General features: G+C 45.2%; 1 protein-coding gene across 1 annotated transcript in view; it reads left to right on the top strand.

Annotated features, from left to right (window-relative positions):
* ADAMTS12 (ADAM metallopeptidase with thrombospondin type 1 motif 12) overlaps window positions 1-13,743 on the top strand; it is a 159,497-nt gene that overhangs the window by 4,273 nt on the left and 141,481 nt on the right. The window contains exon 2 of the mRNA XM_086867666.1: window positions 807-1,168. Within this exon, the coding sequence (XP_086723792.1) occupies window positions 807-1,168 (362 nt within the window). The remainder of the gene's footprint in view (window positions 1-806; window positions 1,169-13,743) is intronic.

The following is a 13,743-nucleotide window of genomic DNA, read 5'->3' on the forward strand; positions in this document are numbered from 1 at the left end:
TCATCAGATCTGGCCTAGGGCATGAGTTCTTATGGATTGTGTTTTACATGGATTTGTGTTGTTTGCATGGGGTTTTTGCATTTCACAGTAACTTAAAATAAATAAAACTTGGTACAGGTGGTGTTTCTTTTGTATCTTCTTCTTATGTATTCTTCTCCTGTTGTAGCAGGGGACAATGTCAGTAATGCTCTCTTCCTCTGCTAGATTCTGACAAGTGGTAAGATTTCCAATCCTACCCTGCTTGGAACTCCTGATACAAAAGAGCACGATTACTTCAGTCTCTTCAAATCCTTCTTTGAAATTTGGAAACTGCAGCTGCAACAGCTGCCAAAGCTGATGCTACTGAGATGCTGTTACTAAAAATAATCAAGCCAATTTGTGTTCTCTTCACCTTTGTATGTTTGCAAGGCTCTGTGTCCAATTTCAGGTGGCCAGTTTTTTCAATGTGTGAAGATCACACTCCTTGATAAGAGTGTCATGTGCTGGAGACCTAGGACATGGATGGTTCCCAGCCCTTGTGGGACTGGGAAGGGGGGATGTGTGTGACAGTCAGTCTTTTATATGAGTGGTGACAAAATGTTTGAAAAGACGAATGTTTAGCTTCTAAACTGAGTGTTACAATGGGAGACTAGAAAGCCCAAATGAGGAATGTATTCCATGGTAGTCTGTGCACTGCCTCCCTTTGTGTCAATCGGATGTTGGGGTGAATTGCTCTCACTTTTGACTTTTCCTTTAAATTATGTGAGATCTGAACAGACTCCCTCATTCTAGTTTTGTTTCTTTTTTTTTTTTTTCCTTTCTCTCAGAGCAATTTGTGAAGACAGTGCCAGATTACCATGTGGTTCATCCAGCAAGAGTAGATGCAAGTGGGCATTTTCTTTCTTTTAATCTACACCATCACATCTCAAGCCCAAGGAAGAAGAGACATCTTGGAAAAAGTGAAAATGTGGTATATTACAAAATTAATCATGAGGAGAAGGATCTGTTTTTTAACTTGACTGTCCACATGGGATTTCTTTCCCATAACTACATAGTAGAAAGGAGACGTGGAAACCACACCAGAGCGAAGATTTCAACTCGCTCGGGAGTTCCTTGCCACTTCCTTGGCACAGTGTGGCAGCCTGGCTCTGGCAGTGGGACAGCAGCAATCAGCACTTGCAGTGGCCTGGTAAGTGGTGTGGCTTTTACTGGGGTTATGGGCTATTTCTGGTGTCATTAGAACTGAGCTGGTACAAATATGTCTGCTAAGAAACTGGATGACCCAGTCTGATACCTGACTCAGAAAAAATAGTTTAATTCTATGGGTGTTGTTTGGATTTTTTTGAAGACTCAGGAAGTCAAAAGGTAATGCTGAGGCCCAAAAGGCTTGGCATTTACTTTTGGCTAGGTTTTTTCGGTTTTTTTTGTTATCTGGAATGAAGGTTTTATCAGTCATACAGCTTGAAGCCAGCCAAATATCGAGTCATTGCTTTGATTCCATTAGTAGTTGGATTGCCTTTCCAATGCATCTGGAGCTTCTGTTCTGTTTTCCTCTAAAAGGAATGTAGCTCAAGTACACTGAAATTGCTCTGTGAATCCAAGCCATGGATAGTTAGCTAGGGAAACGCAATTGTTTCCTTATGAACTGCGCTGCAGCTTCAGATATGAGTGATAGGTTAGATGCAACCTTAGCCAGAGCTTTGAATTCAAGTGTTAACCAGTGCTAGGCATCCCTCATGTCAAAGAGCACTCCTAAGGCTGGAGCTTGAAGTTGAACATTTCTCAGTATCCTGTAGTTCACACTGAGGCAAGGAGATGGAAGCCTTTTTTTCCCCATGCTTTGATGTTTTTAATCATGGCCATGGCTTAGTGTGAGGTGCCTCAGGGAGGCAAAGCTTTAGTTTCAGCTAAGCATTGTTAAAGTGAGAGGCGTGGCTGTAAAGCCTGGCTAGTGTGAATTCTGAACTTCTGCTTTGGGGCCTGGGCCCTGTGAGCCCTGGAAGAGTTGCCGCACCCCAGACCCCTCATGGGGTGGCAGCCCAGGAGTTCTGGTTGGGTTTGAGCCCCTGGGGTTTCTCCCTTGCTGTGTTCCTGGTGGTTCCTGACCCTGAACTCTACCCTGGTTCTGTCCCTCAAAACCCATCATCCTGCTCTCTGTCTCTGGATCTGAGTTTGTTCCCATGCTGAATAAATGATTTCATGAACAGAAGCCTGTCTCACTGGTGTCCCATGCTGGTTCTTGTAGCTTCTCTGGGCACAACAGCTTAGGTTCCTGTTTGTGCTAGAGCATGAGGCTGGGTGTGCCTTTCTGGAGGGGAAGAAGAAACAAACTGTCTAAGTGTGAAGGGGATGTAGGGAGGTGTGAAAACAGGCACATGTGATTCTTGAAAGGCAGAACCCAAAGTGTTTGTGGAGTGTGCAGGCAGAGGTGATGATGAAATGATGTTCTCATGCCTTGATCCTGGAGTGGCAAATGACGGTGTTTGAGAGCCTATGAAGCAAGGGACTGATGCCTTTCCCTTGTGATCAGTATCAAAGTGTGTTCCATGCTGTATGAAGCTTTCAAAAACTATGGAAAGTCTTCTGGCAGTGTGTGAGAAGCAACATGAAGACAGCACTGGTATATATGAAATAGGAAACTCTGGAGTTTACAAAAGTGCTGATAAAACATTTGGCATGTTGCCTGGAGAAACAAGCCATTGCTTGAGGCCAGAAATTTCAGTCCCACAGGTATGACGATCAGGGATTTTATTTTCTAAGTTACATTTCCAGTGGGGACCAACTTATCAAAATTTCCCTGAAACATGTTTTGGTCATACAGGGTCAGTAAGTAAATGGAGATATAATGATACAAGTAGTTTCCTTGGTTGTTTTGTTCTGTGCTTTATTAGAATGTCTTTATTATTTTTCATTAGGATGAGAATTTGAAAATGAGGTGCTAGATATTCATTATGTCTTTGGAAGTATTTAGTCTGCAACAAGAACTAAAAAAACTTCAATTTGCATTTTAAATCCAGCTTAGTAATATCCTTTAAAGTTATCCTTTCATTTGTGTTACAAACTTTTTGATTGTCCCAGCCCCAGGGGTCACTCAGCTAGCTCCTTGTGTACTGGGGGGAGGAGGTACAACAATGGACAAAGGTAAAAGACAAAGGAGGCTCTTTATTACGGGACACCATCCCAGTTTATTCTTGGAACAAACTCCAGGGTAAAAACAGACTGAGGGAGAAACCGCGGGGACTTTTGAACTGGGGGAAAGCAGGCTACAGCCAATGGGGTGAAACTGAAGAGGAGAGGCAAGGGGAAGGATCCAACACACCACAGACTCAGGGAGGGGGGCAGCAGGGAGAAACCACTTTAGTGCAAACATAACAACTAGCTTAGTGCAACACCACATCTCCCCCTTGTTTTAATTATATAAAGTTAAAAGAAGGGTCTTATTCTGATGCAGACCATGAATTTGACCACCACTCATGATTGGTGGGCCCATTAGATTGTTCTTGATCCATTAGTTCTATGTGGTTGACCTCTGAGGTGGCAGGGATTAAATTGCCAAGGGCTTTTAAAATCAAGCAGCGTATAATCCCGAACGCCAACACTATTAGGAACAAAACAACAAAAAACAACAGGATTGTTTTAACTATTGAAGTCCATCACCCTGTGAGTCCCCAGCCTTTGAACAATTCACTAAACCAGTCCTTGGATTCTTGCTTCACTTGTCCAGTCAAACTCTTCATCTCTTGGAGGACTGAGTGGACATTAGGAGCTTTTGCGGTTAGGTTTAAGCAACAAAATCCTTCAAATTCCTGGCATTTGTGCCCATGCAGCAGCAGGAGGAAGTCTATGGCAGCTTGGTTTTGAAGAGTGGCTTGCCTGGTGATTTTCTTGTCTTCTAGGAGGGGGCTGAGGGTGTTGGATGTTAAGTTTGCCTGTCTGACTACCCAGCTCTCTAGGTGTCCTAACTCACCTAGAGCTTTGGCAGCTGCGACCCATGGAAGAAATATGGATGCAGCAATTCTTTTTTGATTTGTCCTGATGACAAATTTCAGAATCACAGTTTGGATCCAAACCGTCAGTGTTTCTTTTATGAACTTTGTTGGTCAAATTGTTTTTCTGAACCCAATTGGTAATTTGGGTTTGGTTGGGTGCTAACAGGGACAACCGCCCTACGGTACATGGCCCTCCTAAAAGCTGAGATGGATTCCTGCCCATGTCCTGTCTCTGCAAATTAGGAACAAGCCCTTAGAGAGATTTTTTTGGATGTAAATGGAATGGTTTGCCTGCTGTAACATGACTTAGAATATCATACCATTTTTTGCAGTGAATTCTTCTCAAAATTTTAATATGTTGTTAAAAGCTCTAGTGTCAGATAATGAGTTGTAAGTAAAGTGAATACAGTAAGGTGCCAGGGAGGAATCCAATAGTTCTAATTCCTGGGGTTCCTTATCTGCTTTTGGCAGTTTTGATAGCCACTCTTTAACAGGGTTCCTAATCATTACAGCCCACCAGGTACGATTTTCACATAGTCGGATGCTGTGTGATTTGGGACCTGTGTTAGGCATAGGAGTGTCAAAGCTGGCTGGAAATTCTCCAGCCTGCAGTGGAATCCCTACCAGGCAGGTGGACATAGGGTCCTTTGCTGCTGCAGTGGACAGGCATATGTTTTCTTGCTGGAGTATCTGTGCCAGGGTCACCCAGATGTTCTGTCATGGCTGAGGGACGATCCATGCAGCTGTCAGACTGCTCAGCGTGAACAGGATACCAACTGGGATAGGGCTCATCACGAGGTTGAGTGGGAGGTAGGTTCTCTCTAAATGGAAAAACCAAATGTTTTTAAAGGATGTTAACAGTTAGAGTGTGTCTGCCGGTGAGTAACCGGGTGTCAGGAAGGTTTCCTCTCCTTTTTTCTGTCAGCGTCTTCTTTTGGAAGGGACTGCTGCTTGTTTTTCATCCCTTTCTGCTGGAGCTGGGTTTTTGGGAACGAAAGGCTTTACCCACTTTTGGGGTATCCAGTGTGGGCCCGCAGGGGTGGACACACACACATAGCCACACCCCCAGGTAACAAGTTCATAGGGCCCCTTGGTCTGCCAGGTTCCTGGGTCCCTGATTAAGACCGGTGGACACTGTGTCAACTTAAATTGATCACCACTGTTAAAATGCCGAACCACTGGGGGATTCGTGTTATCAAATGAACAGTTCAGGAAATTGATGGTAAACATAGCTTTGCAGAGCTTTTGCTGTGAAGACATCCACCCTGTTCCACTACTTTGCCTGGCTAGGACTTGTTTGAGTGTCTGGTGGGTATGCTCAACCACAGCTTGACCTGTGGGGGAGTGGGGGATGCCAGTCTTATGTTCCACCCCCCACTGCTGGACAAATTCTAGCAACTCCTTTATACACTGGGCCATTGACAGTCTTAATTTCCCTAGGGATCCCCAGCACTGAAAAGGCCTGCACCAGGCCTTGTGGCATGCACAACCTTTTCCCTGTGTGGGCTGAGGCATAAACCGCACTTGAGTATGTGTCAATGCTCACATGCACATATTTAAGGCAACCAAAACTGGGAATGTGTGTGATGTCTGTCTGCCACACTTCGCAGCTCCAAAGGCCTTGGGGGTTAACCCCGATACCCAGCGATGGCATGGCCTGGAGCTGGGACAGGTGGCCACAATGGCTTGAGCCTGACTCCGTGTTAGTTGGAACTGATGGATCAGTCCTGGCACAATCTGATTTGTGGTATTGCTGGTGGCTCAGCTTAGCCTGCTGGAAGACGTTTGGAAGACGTACCCATTCAGCTGGGGCGTCAAGGGAATCAGCTTTGCAGTTCCCTTCTGTGATTTTGTCTGGAAAATCAGTATGTGACCTCACATGCATCATATAGAAGGGATGCTCTCAAGTTGAAACTAAATAAATTCGTTTTGAAAGCAACCAAAAGAGATGTTCTTTCTCAATGTCTTTGAGAACTGCCTGCTCTGCCCTGGACACTAGCCCCACCACATAGGCTGAGTTGGTGACCGAATTGATTTGCTCTGAGAACTTCTCAAAGGCTCTCATGGCTGCAGGCAGTTCGGCTACCTGGGGTGAACTCCCCACAAACTCAACATCAGCTTCCCAGTGCTGAGTCTGAGGATCTCTCCAAGTCATCACCGACTTGTGGGACTCCCCAGTTGCATCAGTGAACACTGTAAGAACTTTGAGTGGCCTACACCTCCTTTTCTCACGAGGAATGAGGTGGAATTCCTCATGAAACAACTTGTGTGATGGGGTGTGGACTGATATTTGTCCACTGTAGCTGTCCAGAGCTAACTGGAGGTTAGCACTGCTCTGCAGCAGATGCTCAAACATCTTTGTCAGCTTCTCAGAAGAGTGCTTTCCCTCCTCAGAAAGTTTGACTGGGATGTGAATACACATAAAGTCACAACCAGCCAGTTCCCACAGCCTCACCCTGGCCTTTCAGATCAGCTGAGCCATCAGCTCTTGTGGCTTGATGATGGTTTTGGATCGTTGGTGGGAGAGAAAGACCCACTCTACAATTAAGAATGAATCTCTCTGCCCTTCGACCCATTGGAATATCAACCCATGTAAGTGTTGGACAGGACAATGAATTGGAAAGGCAGCTCAGGCTTATAGTGATGAGCCTGTCTCTTTTTGGGCAAAAAGCCCTTTTTGCTTTTTCAATTGCGATTTTTGCCTCTGGGATCAGCTCCCTGGGAGAAAGCAGCTCTCTCTCCCCCTTCAATAAATTGAGCAGGGAATCCAGGTCCTCATTACAAGGACCCAGCCAGGGTCTGACCCAGTTCAAAGACCCGCACGGGGAATAGAGATCTGCTAGGGTTTTGGGATCACTAACAGTTTCCAGTTTCTGTGGACAACAGTCCATGCAGTGATCTCCAAGCCCAGGTACTACCAAAGTGGCATCCTTTGAACTTTGTCTTCCTGCATTTGGAATCCAGCAGAGGTTAGAACTTTAACCACTACGTCAAGTGTGCGTTGGAATATAGTGTCATCGGGGGTGCACATGAACACATCATCCATGTAGTGTAGGATGATGGCTTCCCTTTTTTTGGTGCGCACTGGGGACAGCAATGAAGCCACATATCACTGGCAGATGGAGGACGCACTTCATTCCCTGAGGCAAAACTTTCCAGTGGTACCATTTCACTGGGGCCTTCTGGTTGATTGTAGGAACCGAGAAAGCAAACTGAGGCTCATCTGCTGGATGTAGGGGAATTTGGAAGAAACAGTCCTTGATGTCTAGGACCACCAATTGCCAATTTTGTGGGAGCATTGTTGGGGAGGGCATCCCAGGTTGAAGTGACCCTATGTCCTCAATTACTTTGTTTATCTCCCTCAGATCCTGAAGGAGGCACCACTTATCCTCCCCTGACTTACAAAGACTGGGGAATTCCAAGTGCTAGTTGTTTCCTCTGTGTGGCCTTTGGCCAATTGTTCCTCCGTGAGCTCTTCGAGCGCCTTGAGCTTATCCTTACTAAGTGTCCACTGACTTACCCAGACTGGATTGTCATCCAGCCACGTTCACTTTTGGGTAGGGTGCTCCACATTGGCAATTTCTAAAAATCCTGGGGAGTCTCAGAGATAACTAATTTGACTCTCCACTGGGACATAATGTCTCTTCCCCACAGGGGGCATTGTAGTCAGTGACAAACGGATGAACACTGGCCAATTTTCCATCCGACCCCCAATTTGAATGATGCTCTTAGAGACTTTTTCCAGTTTTACTCCTCCTACACCTTGGATTTTGCCAGGCACAGGTTGCAAGTCCCAGTGTGACAGCCACACCCTTTCAGGTATGATCGTCACATCTGCCCCTGTGTCAGTCAAGCCTTCCACATGGAGATGATCTGATCCATGGGTTAGGTTGCATCCCATGATGGGTTTGTCCTCACCAACCACTGCTGCCCAGTAGACGCCAGGTGCTTTGTCATCTACTGGGACCTGTGCTGGAATAGGAATGGCCTGGGTGATGATTGGCCAAATGGAAGGGTGGCTGAGGGCAATGCACCAGCAGAGTGAGGTGTGTTAAATCTCCCTTGATTGTCATGGGAGCCACCTCTGTTTCCATGTGTGTGTGTGCTGTGTCCCCAGTAACAAAATACTCACTATCCAGTCCTGCCATATCTCATGAATTGTCTGGCAGGTCCACTCCAATGACTGTCCACTGAGTAGATCTGAAAAGAAAAGCTTCGGCAGTTACTGGATCGCTTGTGAGGCTGCCAAACCTTGTTAGGCATAAGTTCCCCAAGATTATTTTTCCACAGTCCCGCACTCCACTTCCCTTCCTCCCCGTTTTTTGTTAGGAGAGAGGCTTTTCCCACTTTGGGGCCTGCTACATTTGTATCATTGCAATGGGTGGGACTGCGCTCTAGTCCCAGTTATTTTTGTTCATTCATTGGTTGCTGCTTCCTTTTGGTATTATTTTGGTTTTGGCTTTGAGGACAGTCTTTGGTAGTGTTCTGGCCTTTTGCACTGTAAGCAGATGATGTGTTGGAGCTGCTCCGATGACATCTGTGGCTTCTTCATTCCTGGTGTTACCGCTGCTGCAGTCTTTGGGTTTGCCAGTCCCAGTTTTCTGTCTTGTGCACCACACAGCTCTGCTTTCTTGGTACACGCTTCTACCATCTGCGCTATAGTGGGGGGAGGATCAATGGGCAGTCCCAGGATCACCCTGCAGCAGGTTTCATTGACATTCCTCTGAGCCATCTCCCTAATCACTCTGCCTCTGCCACTGGTCCTTCTACTTGCCTCTCTGTTTGTGCATGAAGCCGGTCAACAAACTGCAAAAAACTTTCTGTTTAACATTAACGTAGCTGCCCTGGGTTTCAGTCATTAGTAATTGGTTAGAAACCTTTTCTGCCAAGCCACAGATCTTAGCTAAAATGGATTTTGTTAACACCTGAGCTTGGTCCTTGGGTTTAGCCCACACCCCTTTGCTGCATAGATGTTCATATGTGATCTCATTATCATCTGCATCTTTTGCATCCTGGGTGCTTTGCTTGAGTTCAACCACGAGCCCTTTTAAAGATCTCTTCCACGTACTTTCCCAAAGATAAACTCAAGGGGTTAGGAGACACCAGAAGAGATCTCAGAGATCTTCCAGAACTAACTCATTAGATGTTAAAGTAGCTCTCACCATTCCCTTAAAGATCTCACTATTTCTGCAAAACTCCCTTTGGGCTTTACAGATTTCTTTTATGTTTTGGTATGAGAAGGGCAATATACAATGACCAATATACATGACAGGAGCAGCTGAGGGTCCAGCTTCTTCTTCTTCTTGATCCCCAGGGGCCCCACTCCCTGGATCCTCCCTCCACTCCCCCCACAGGTACTGGGCAGGGGCTAAACCCCTCCACCCCCATGGGTGCTGGGCTGCCCAGTCCCCCACCAGGTCTGGGGAGGGGCCCAGCCCTACCTCCATGGGAGCTGGGCAGGGGTTCACCCCTCCAACCCTGCCACTATGGGAACAGGGTGGGGATACCCCCCTCCCCACTGTGGGAACAGGGGATGGACCCACCCCCCTGCCCATCATGGGATCAGGGTGAGGGGTTGTGGGAACCAGGGTTGCAGCACTTGGGGGCAGGGTTTCAGGGTGATGCCATGCATCACCCATGCCATGGGAACATGGTGGAGGGGGGAGGGATGTCTGAGGGGAGGAAGGGGTTGTGGGTGGGGACAGGTGGGTAAAAGGGGTTGTGGGAAGGAGAAGGAGGGTAAGATGGAGGTTCCACCATGTGGCCATCTTGGACCTTGGCCATGAGGGGATGGAGGAGTTACCACATTTAAAGCTAACAGAATGTTTTAACTGAGGAGTAACCACCAAGGTTCAAGGTGCAGAGAAAGATCTCTGTCAGTCTGTGCACAGCCACCAAAGAATGTGGGAGGCAGGGAGCCAGGACAGCAGCAGCTGAGCTGGTTGTCCTGCATTTCTCAGGCTGCTTCATGTGTTCCCTTCAGCTCAGGGGCAGAGGGTTTGGGAGAAGGGGTAGGGGAAACTGAGGGAATCTGCTGTGACTGTCTCTTCACTTCCCTATTAACCAGTTCTTTCTGAATTAAAAGAAATAAAGGAAGAAACTTAGAAGCAACTTTGTCTCCCTGTTCTACTTTAAGAGTTGATAAGTTTCTGATCCTGTCTCAGGAAGAGACAGAATCCACATCTTGCAGGGTGAACTGGGGAAACTGGAAAGACAGCCAGCGAACAAGCTGTTCAACCGAGTTCTAGAAATTTTAACATTTCCACCACCTACATTTTATTGAACTTGGGAAAACAATCTCCTTTCTTGCACAGAGAGCTGTAAGCCCATCCTGATGTTAAAAGCTATCTGCATAGCAATCTACCTTCCTTTACAGCAAAAACTTCACAGCTAGCTCTGGGAGGCTTTTTCACAGTTCCTCCCCCCACCCCCCAACAGTGGGGTAAGAAGCGAAGCTGCCTGGCAGAAAAAAACATGTTTTTTTTTTTTTTTTTCTTTTAAAACTCAGCTGGCAGCCACTTAGGAACGGTGCTGCTCCCCACTGCCATGCAAAGCTGAGCCACCAAAACCCATGTAACCGGAGCCATGTGCTCTCTCCACTGATGCCCCTCACCCCCCCAAGCTTGCTGTGCCTGCCCGTGTTCTCTTGCCGCGCTGCAGCACTGGAAAACCGCAGTTCCTGCATGCGCCAGAGCCAAAAACCTGTGGCTTTTTTGCCACACTGCATTGCTGGCAGTGAACACACTCACCCCTTCCTAGGATGTCAGCTGGCTTGGGGCTGTGTAGGAAGTCCTTATCCTGGAACTAACTTTCCCAGGCTTAGGAAAAGCTGTTGATTCCACCCTCATACGCGTAGCTGCATAAAAAGCAACTTGCTGCTGTGAGGTGGCTGACGATCCAATGCTTGTACAATCTACACATGAATTTCCAGCTGCTGCATGGGGTCTTCCATTCTCCTGGAAAGCCCCACGTTGGGCGCCAGCTGTTGTAATCCTCTTCTCCCAGCCCCAGGGGTCACTCAGCTAGCTCCTTGTGTACTGGGAGGAGGAGGTTTGATGATGGACAAAGGTGAAAGAAAAAGGAGGCTCTTTATTCCAGGATACTGTCCCAGTTTATTCTCAGAATGAACTCCAGGGAAAAATGAGACTGAGGGAGAAACTGTGGGGACTTTTAAACTGGGGGAAAAGGGGAGGAGGAAAGCAGGCTACAGTCAATGGGGTGAAACTGAAGAGGAGGGGCAAGGGGAAGGATCCAACACACCACAGACCTGGTCAGGGGGGCAACAGGGGGTTTGCAGCTTTAGTGCAAGCTTTAGTGCAAACATAACAACTAGCTTAGTGCAACACCACATTTTACTTTTATTTTCACTTGAAGGTTTTGAGAAAACACTTGTATCAGAAAAATCACTCTTGTGATTTTGTATTTCCATCCTACCCCAAAATGAAACTTTGAAAATATATAATCATAAATTAATTCAGATTGAATAAATGATTGAATAAATTTGCCTCTGGGTAAGAACATGATAATTTTGATGTGATGATTTTTGAAGTCCGGAAGTTGGTGCTCTGAAGAGGCTGCAGTAAGAGTTGAGTCAGTATCTTGATTTCCCTGGTTGCCACAAGCTGGGGAAAGGTGATTTAGCTTGCCTTTGCCCTGAAAGTTTTCCAGAAGATCTAGTGTCATATGAAGACATCTATTGATGAATAATTTTGTCAGCTATGAGAAATGAAATCTGATTTTCATAATAAAAACCTAACATTTCTGGAACTTTTTTTTTGTGGTTGTCTCCACATTTCTGAGTTCTTGTGTTGATTTATTTTCATCCTGGTGGTCCCAATTTTTTTGCTCTTCAGCATTAAGTTTTTTGCTGTCTTCTTTTTTCTTTCTGGGATGAATTGTGCTTTTCTATTGAAAATATTTTTTTCCATTTATTGTTGTGAAGGAGGGGAGGAGAATAAAGGAGAACTGAGAGTAAGTAAACACCATGGAATTAGAGGTATTTATTTTAGATACTAAAGTAACCTATGACATGAGGAGAAATGGATAGCTTGTTTACTGTCATAAAACTGTGCTGATATGCTCAATCCTCATAACCCAAGGGCTGGTGAAAACCAATGTCTTAGCTTTCAAATTCTGGGAGCAGGAATGTTTGTGATGCTCCTTCCCTGATGCTGTTTTGTCTTGACACTTCAGGTTCATCATGAAATGTCAGCCTACTATGCTGTTGTTGCTGAGGCATTTTTTAATAAGCTCAGTGAAGCACCAATTTACCATGGTAATGAATGGTAGGAAACTCTGTGACCCCTAAACTTCAAATTTTTGGCTTTCTTAGTTATTTGAGTTGGTAAACAAAAATACAATACTGAAAAATACTGATTTGATTAAATAAATATGTTTTATGGGATATCCTTTTTGGTTGTCATTTTTAGTGTCAAATGCTTACATTATTATCTTGTAATGTTGCCCAAGTCAATTGCTTAAGAATATGTCTGCCCCCATTTTACAAATGGTGTCCTGAATTGGAGAAAAATAAAATCCTAGCGATGCCTGTGGAGGGGGAATCCTAGTTCTAGTCTTCTTTCTGGAATGATTGCTTCTCATTCCTTCTGTTTGGTTTGTATTTGACAGTTTCTTAATTTCCAGGACAATAGCAATGTTGAACCAAACAAAGATGTGTGCTGCAGGTTTGTGTTTGTCATAAGAATCACTCACATACTGCACGGAAAACATAGAAAATCTGGAACTGTGTTTTCATTTCCCTTTAATTTTCACTTTAAAATGTATTCCTACTTTCCTTGGCATTACACAGGCATTGCTGATGTATTTTTTATGTTCCCAAAATGGCCTGCAAGGGAAGTAACAGAGTGATAGGTGTGAGATACAAGAGTGGGTGGCAGAGTCATTGTGTGGTGGGTGTTCTTTTTTAAAAAATGTAACTGTGTCTCTGTTTTCAGGAGTATATATGGAAAAAAATGATTCAGAAAGGAATTTGGTCAGAGTTAGACAGGAGGATACAGAAGATAATTAGCAGAGATCTGGAGGAAATAAGATGTAATTTCCAAATCCATTTCTTTCTTACACCTTGTGAAATCTTAGTTTTCCTTTCGAGCTAAATAGATCATGACCTTCTTAGCAGGCTGAAGAACATGATGCTGTAATCTCTATCTTTTGTTCTGTGGGTCAATTGTTTTGTAAAGTCTTTTGCAATTCTGAGCCTTTTTGAATAATGCATGTGTTAACATGGGAAGAGTGGGACAGACCTCACTGTTTATTTTGGGTCACACTTGGATGTGGAATCCCAGAGGGAAAATCACTACTAGAACACAAGAAGCATCAAACTGTGGCGCTTGGAAGGGGAGCAGACATGAAATCACTTAGATACAGGAACATTTCCAAGATGAAGTAAAGGGAGAAAATGGTTAATTTTTATATTTTTGAGTAAAAATAATGTTTGAATTGGCTGTCTTGGCAGACTATTTAGGGCACTCTTCTAATAATGCTTTGAATTTTCCAGTGCCCTTCCACAGAAGGCTACAATGAACTTTCCCAGTACCGATGCCTTAATTGACAGTTGTTTGCTAGTCCTGAGAATTCCTTGTGTTGGAGCAGTGGTGTCAGCTTGTCCTCTCAGTAGGGCTGTGAGCAAGCAAAGCCCAGTGAAGTTGAATGAATACCCCAGGCTTATACGAGCTGAGTCCTACGGAGCTGAGAAGTGAGTTTTCCTCTGGTAGTCTATCATCTTCATTAGGAACAAGGCCCTCTTTTATCTGTCAGT

The sequence above is a fragment of the Cyanistes caeruleus genome, chromosome Z (assembly GCF_971803275.1).
Source record: "Cyanistes caeruleus chromosome Z, bCyaCae1.hap1.1, whole genome shotgun sequence".
Classification (NCBI taxonomy): domain Eukaryota; kingdom Metazoa; phylum Chordata; class Aves; order Passeriformes; family Paridae; genus Cyanistes; species Cyanistes caeruleus.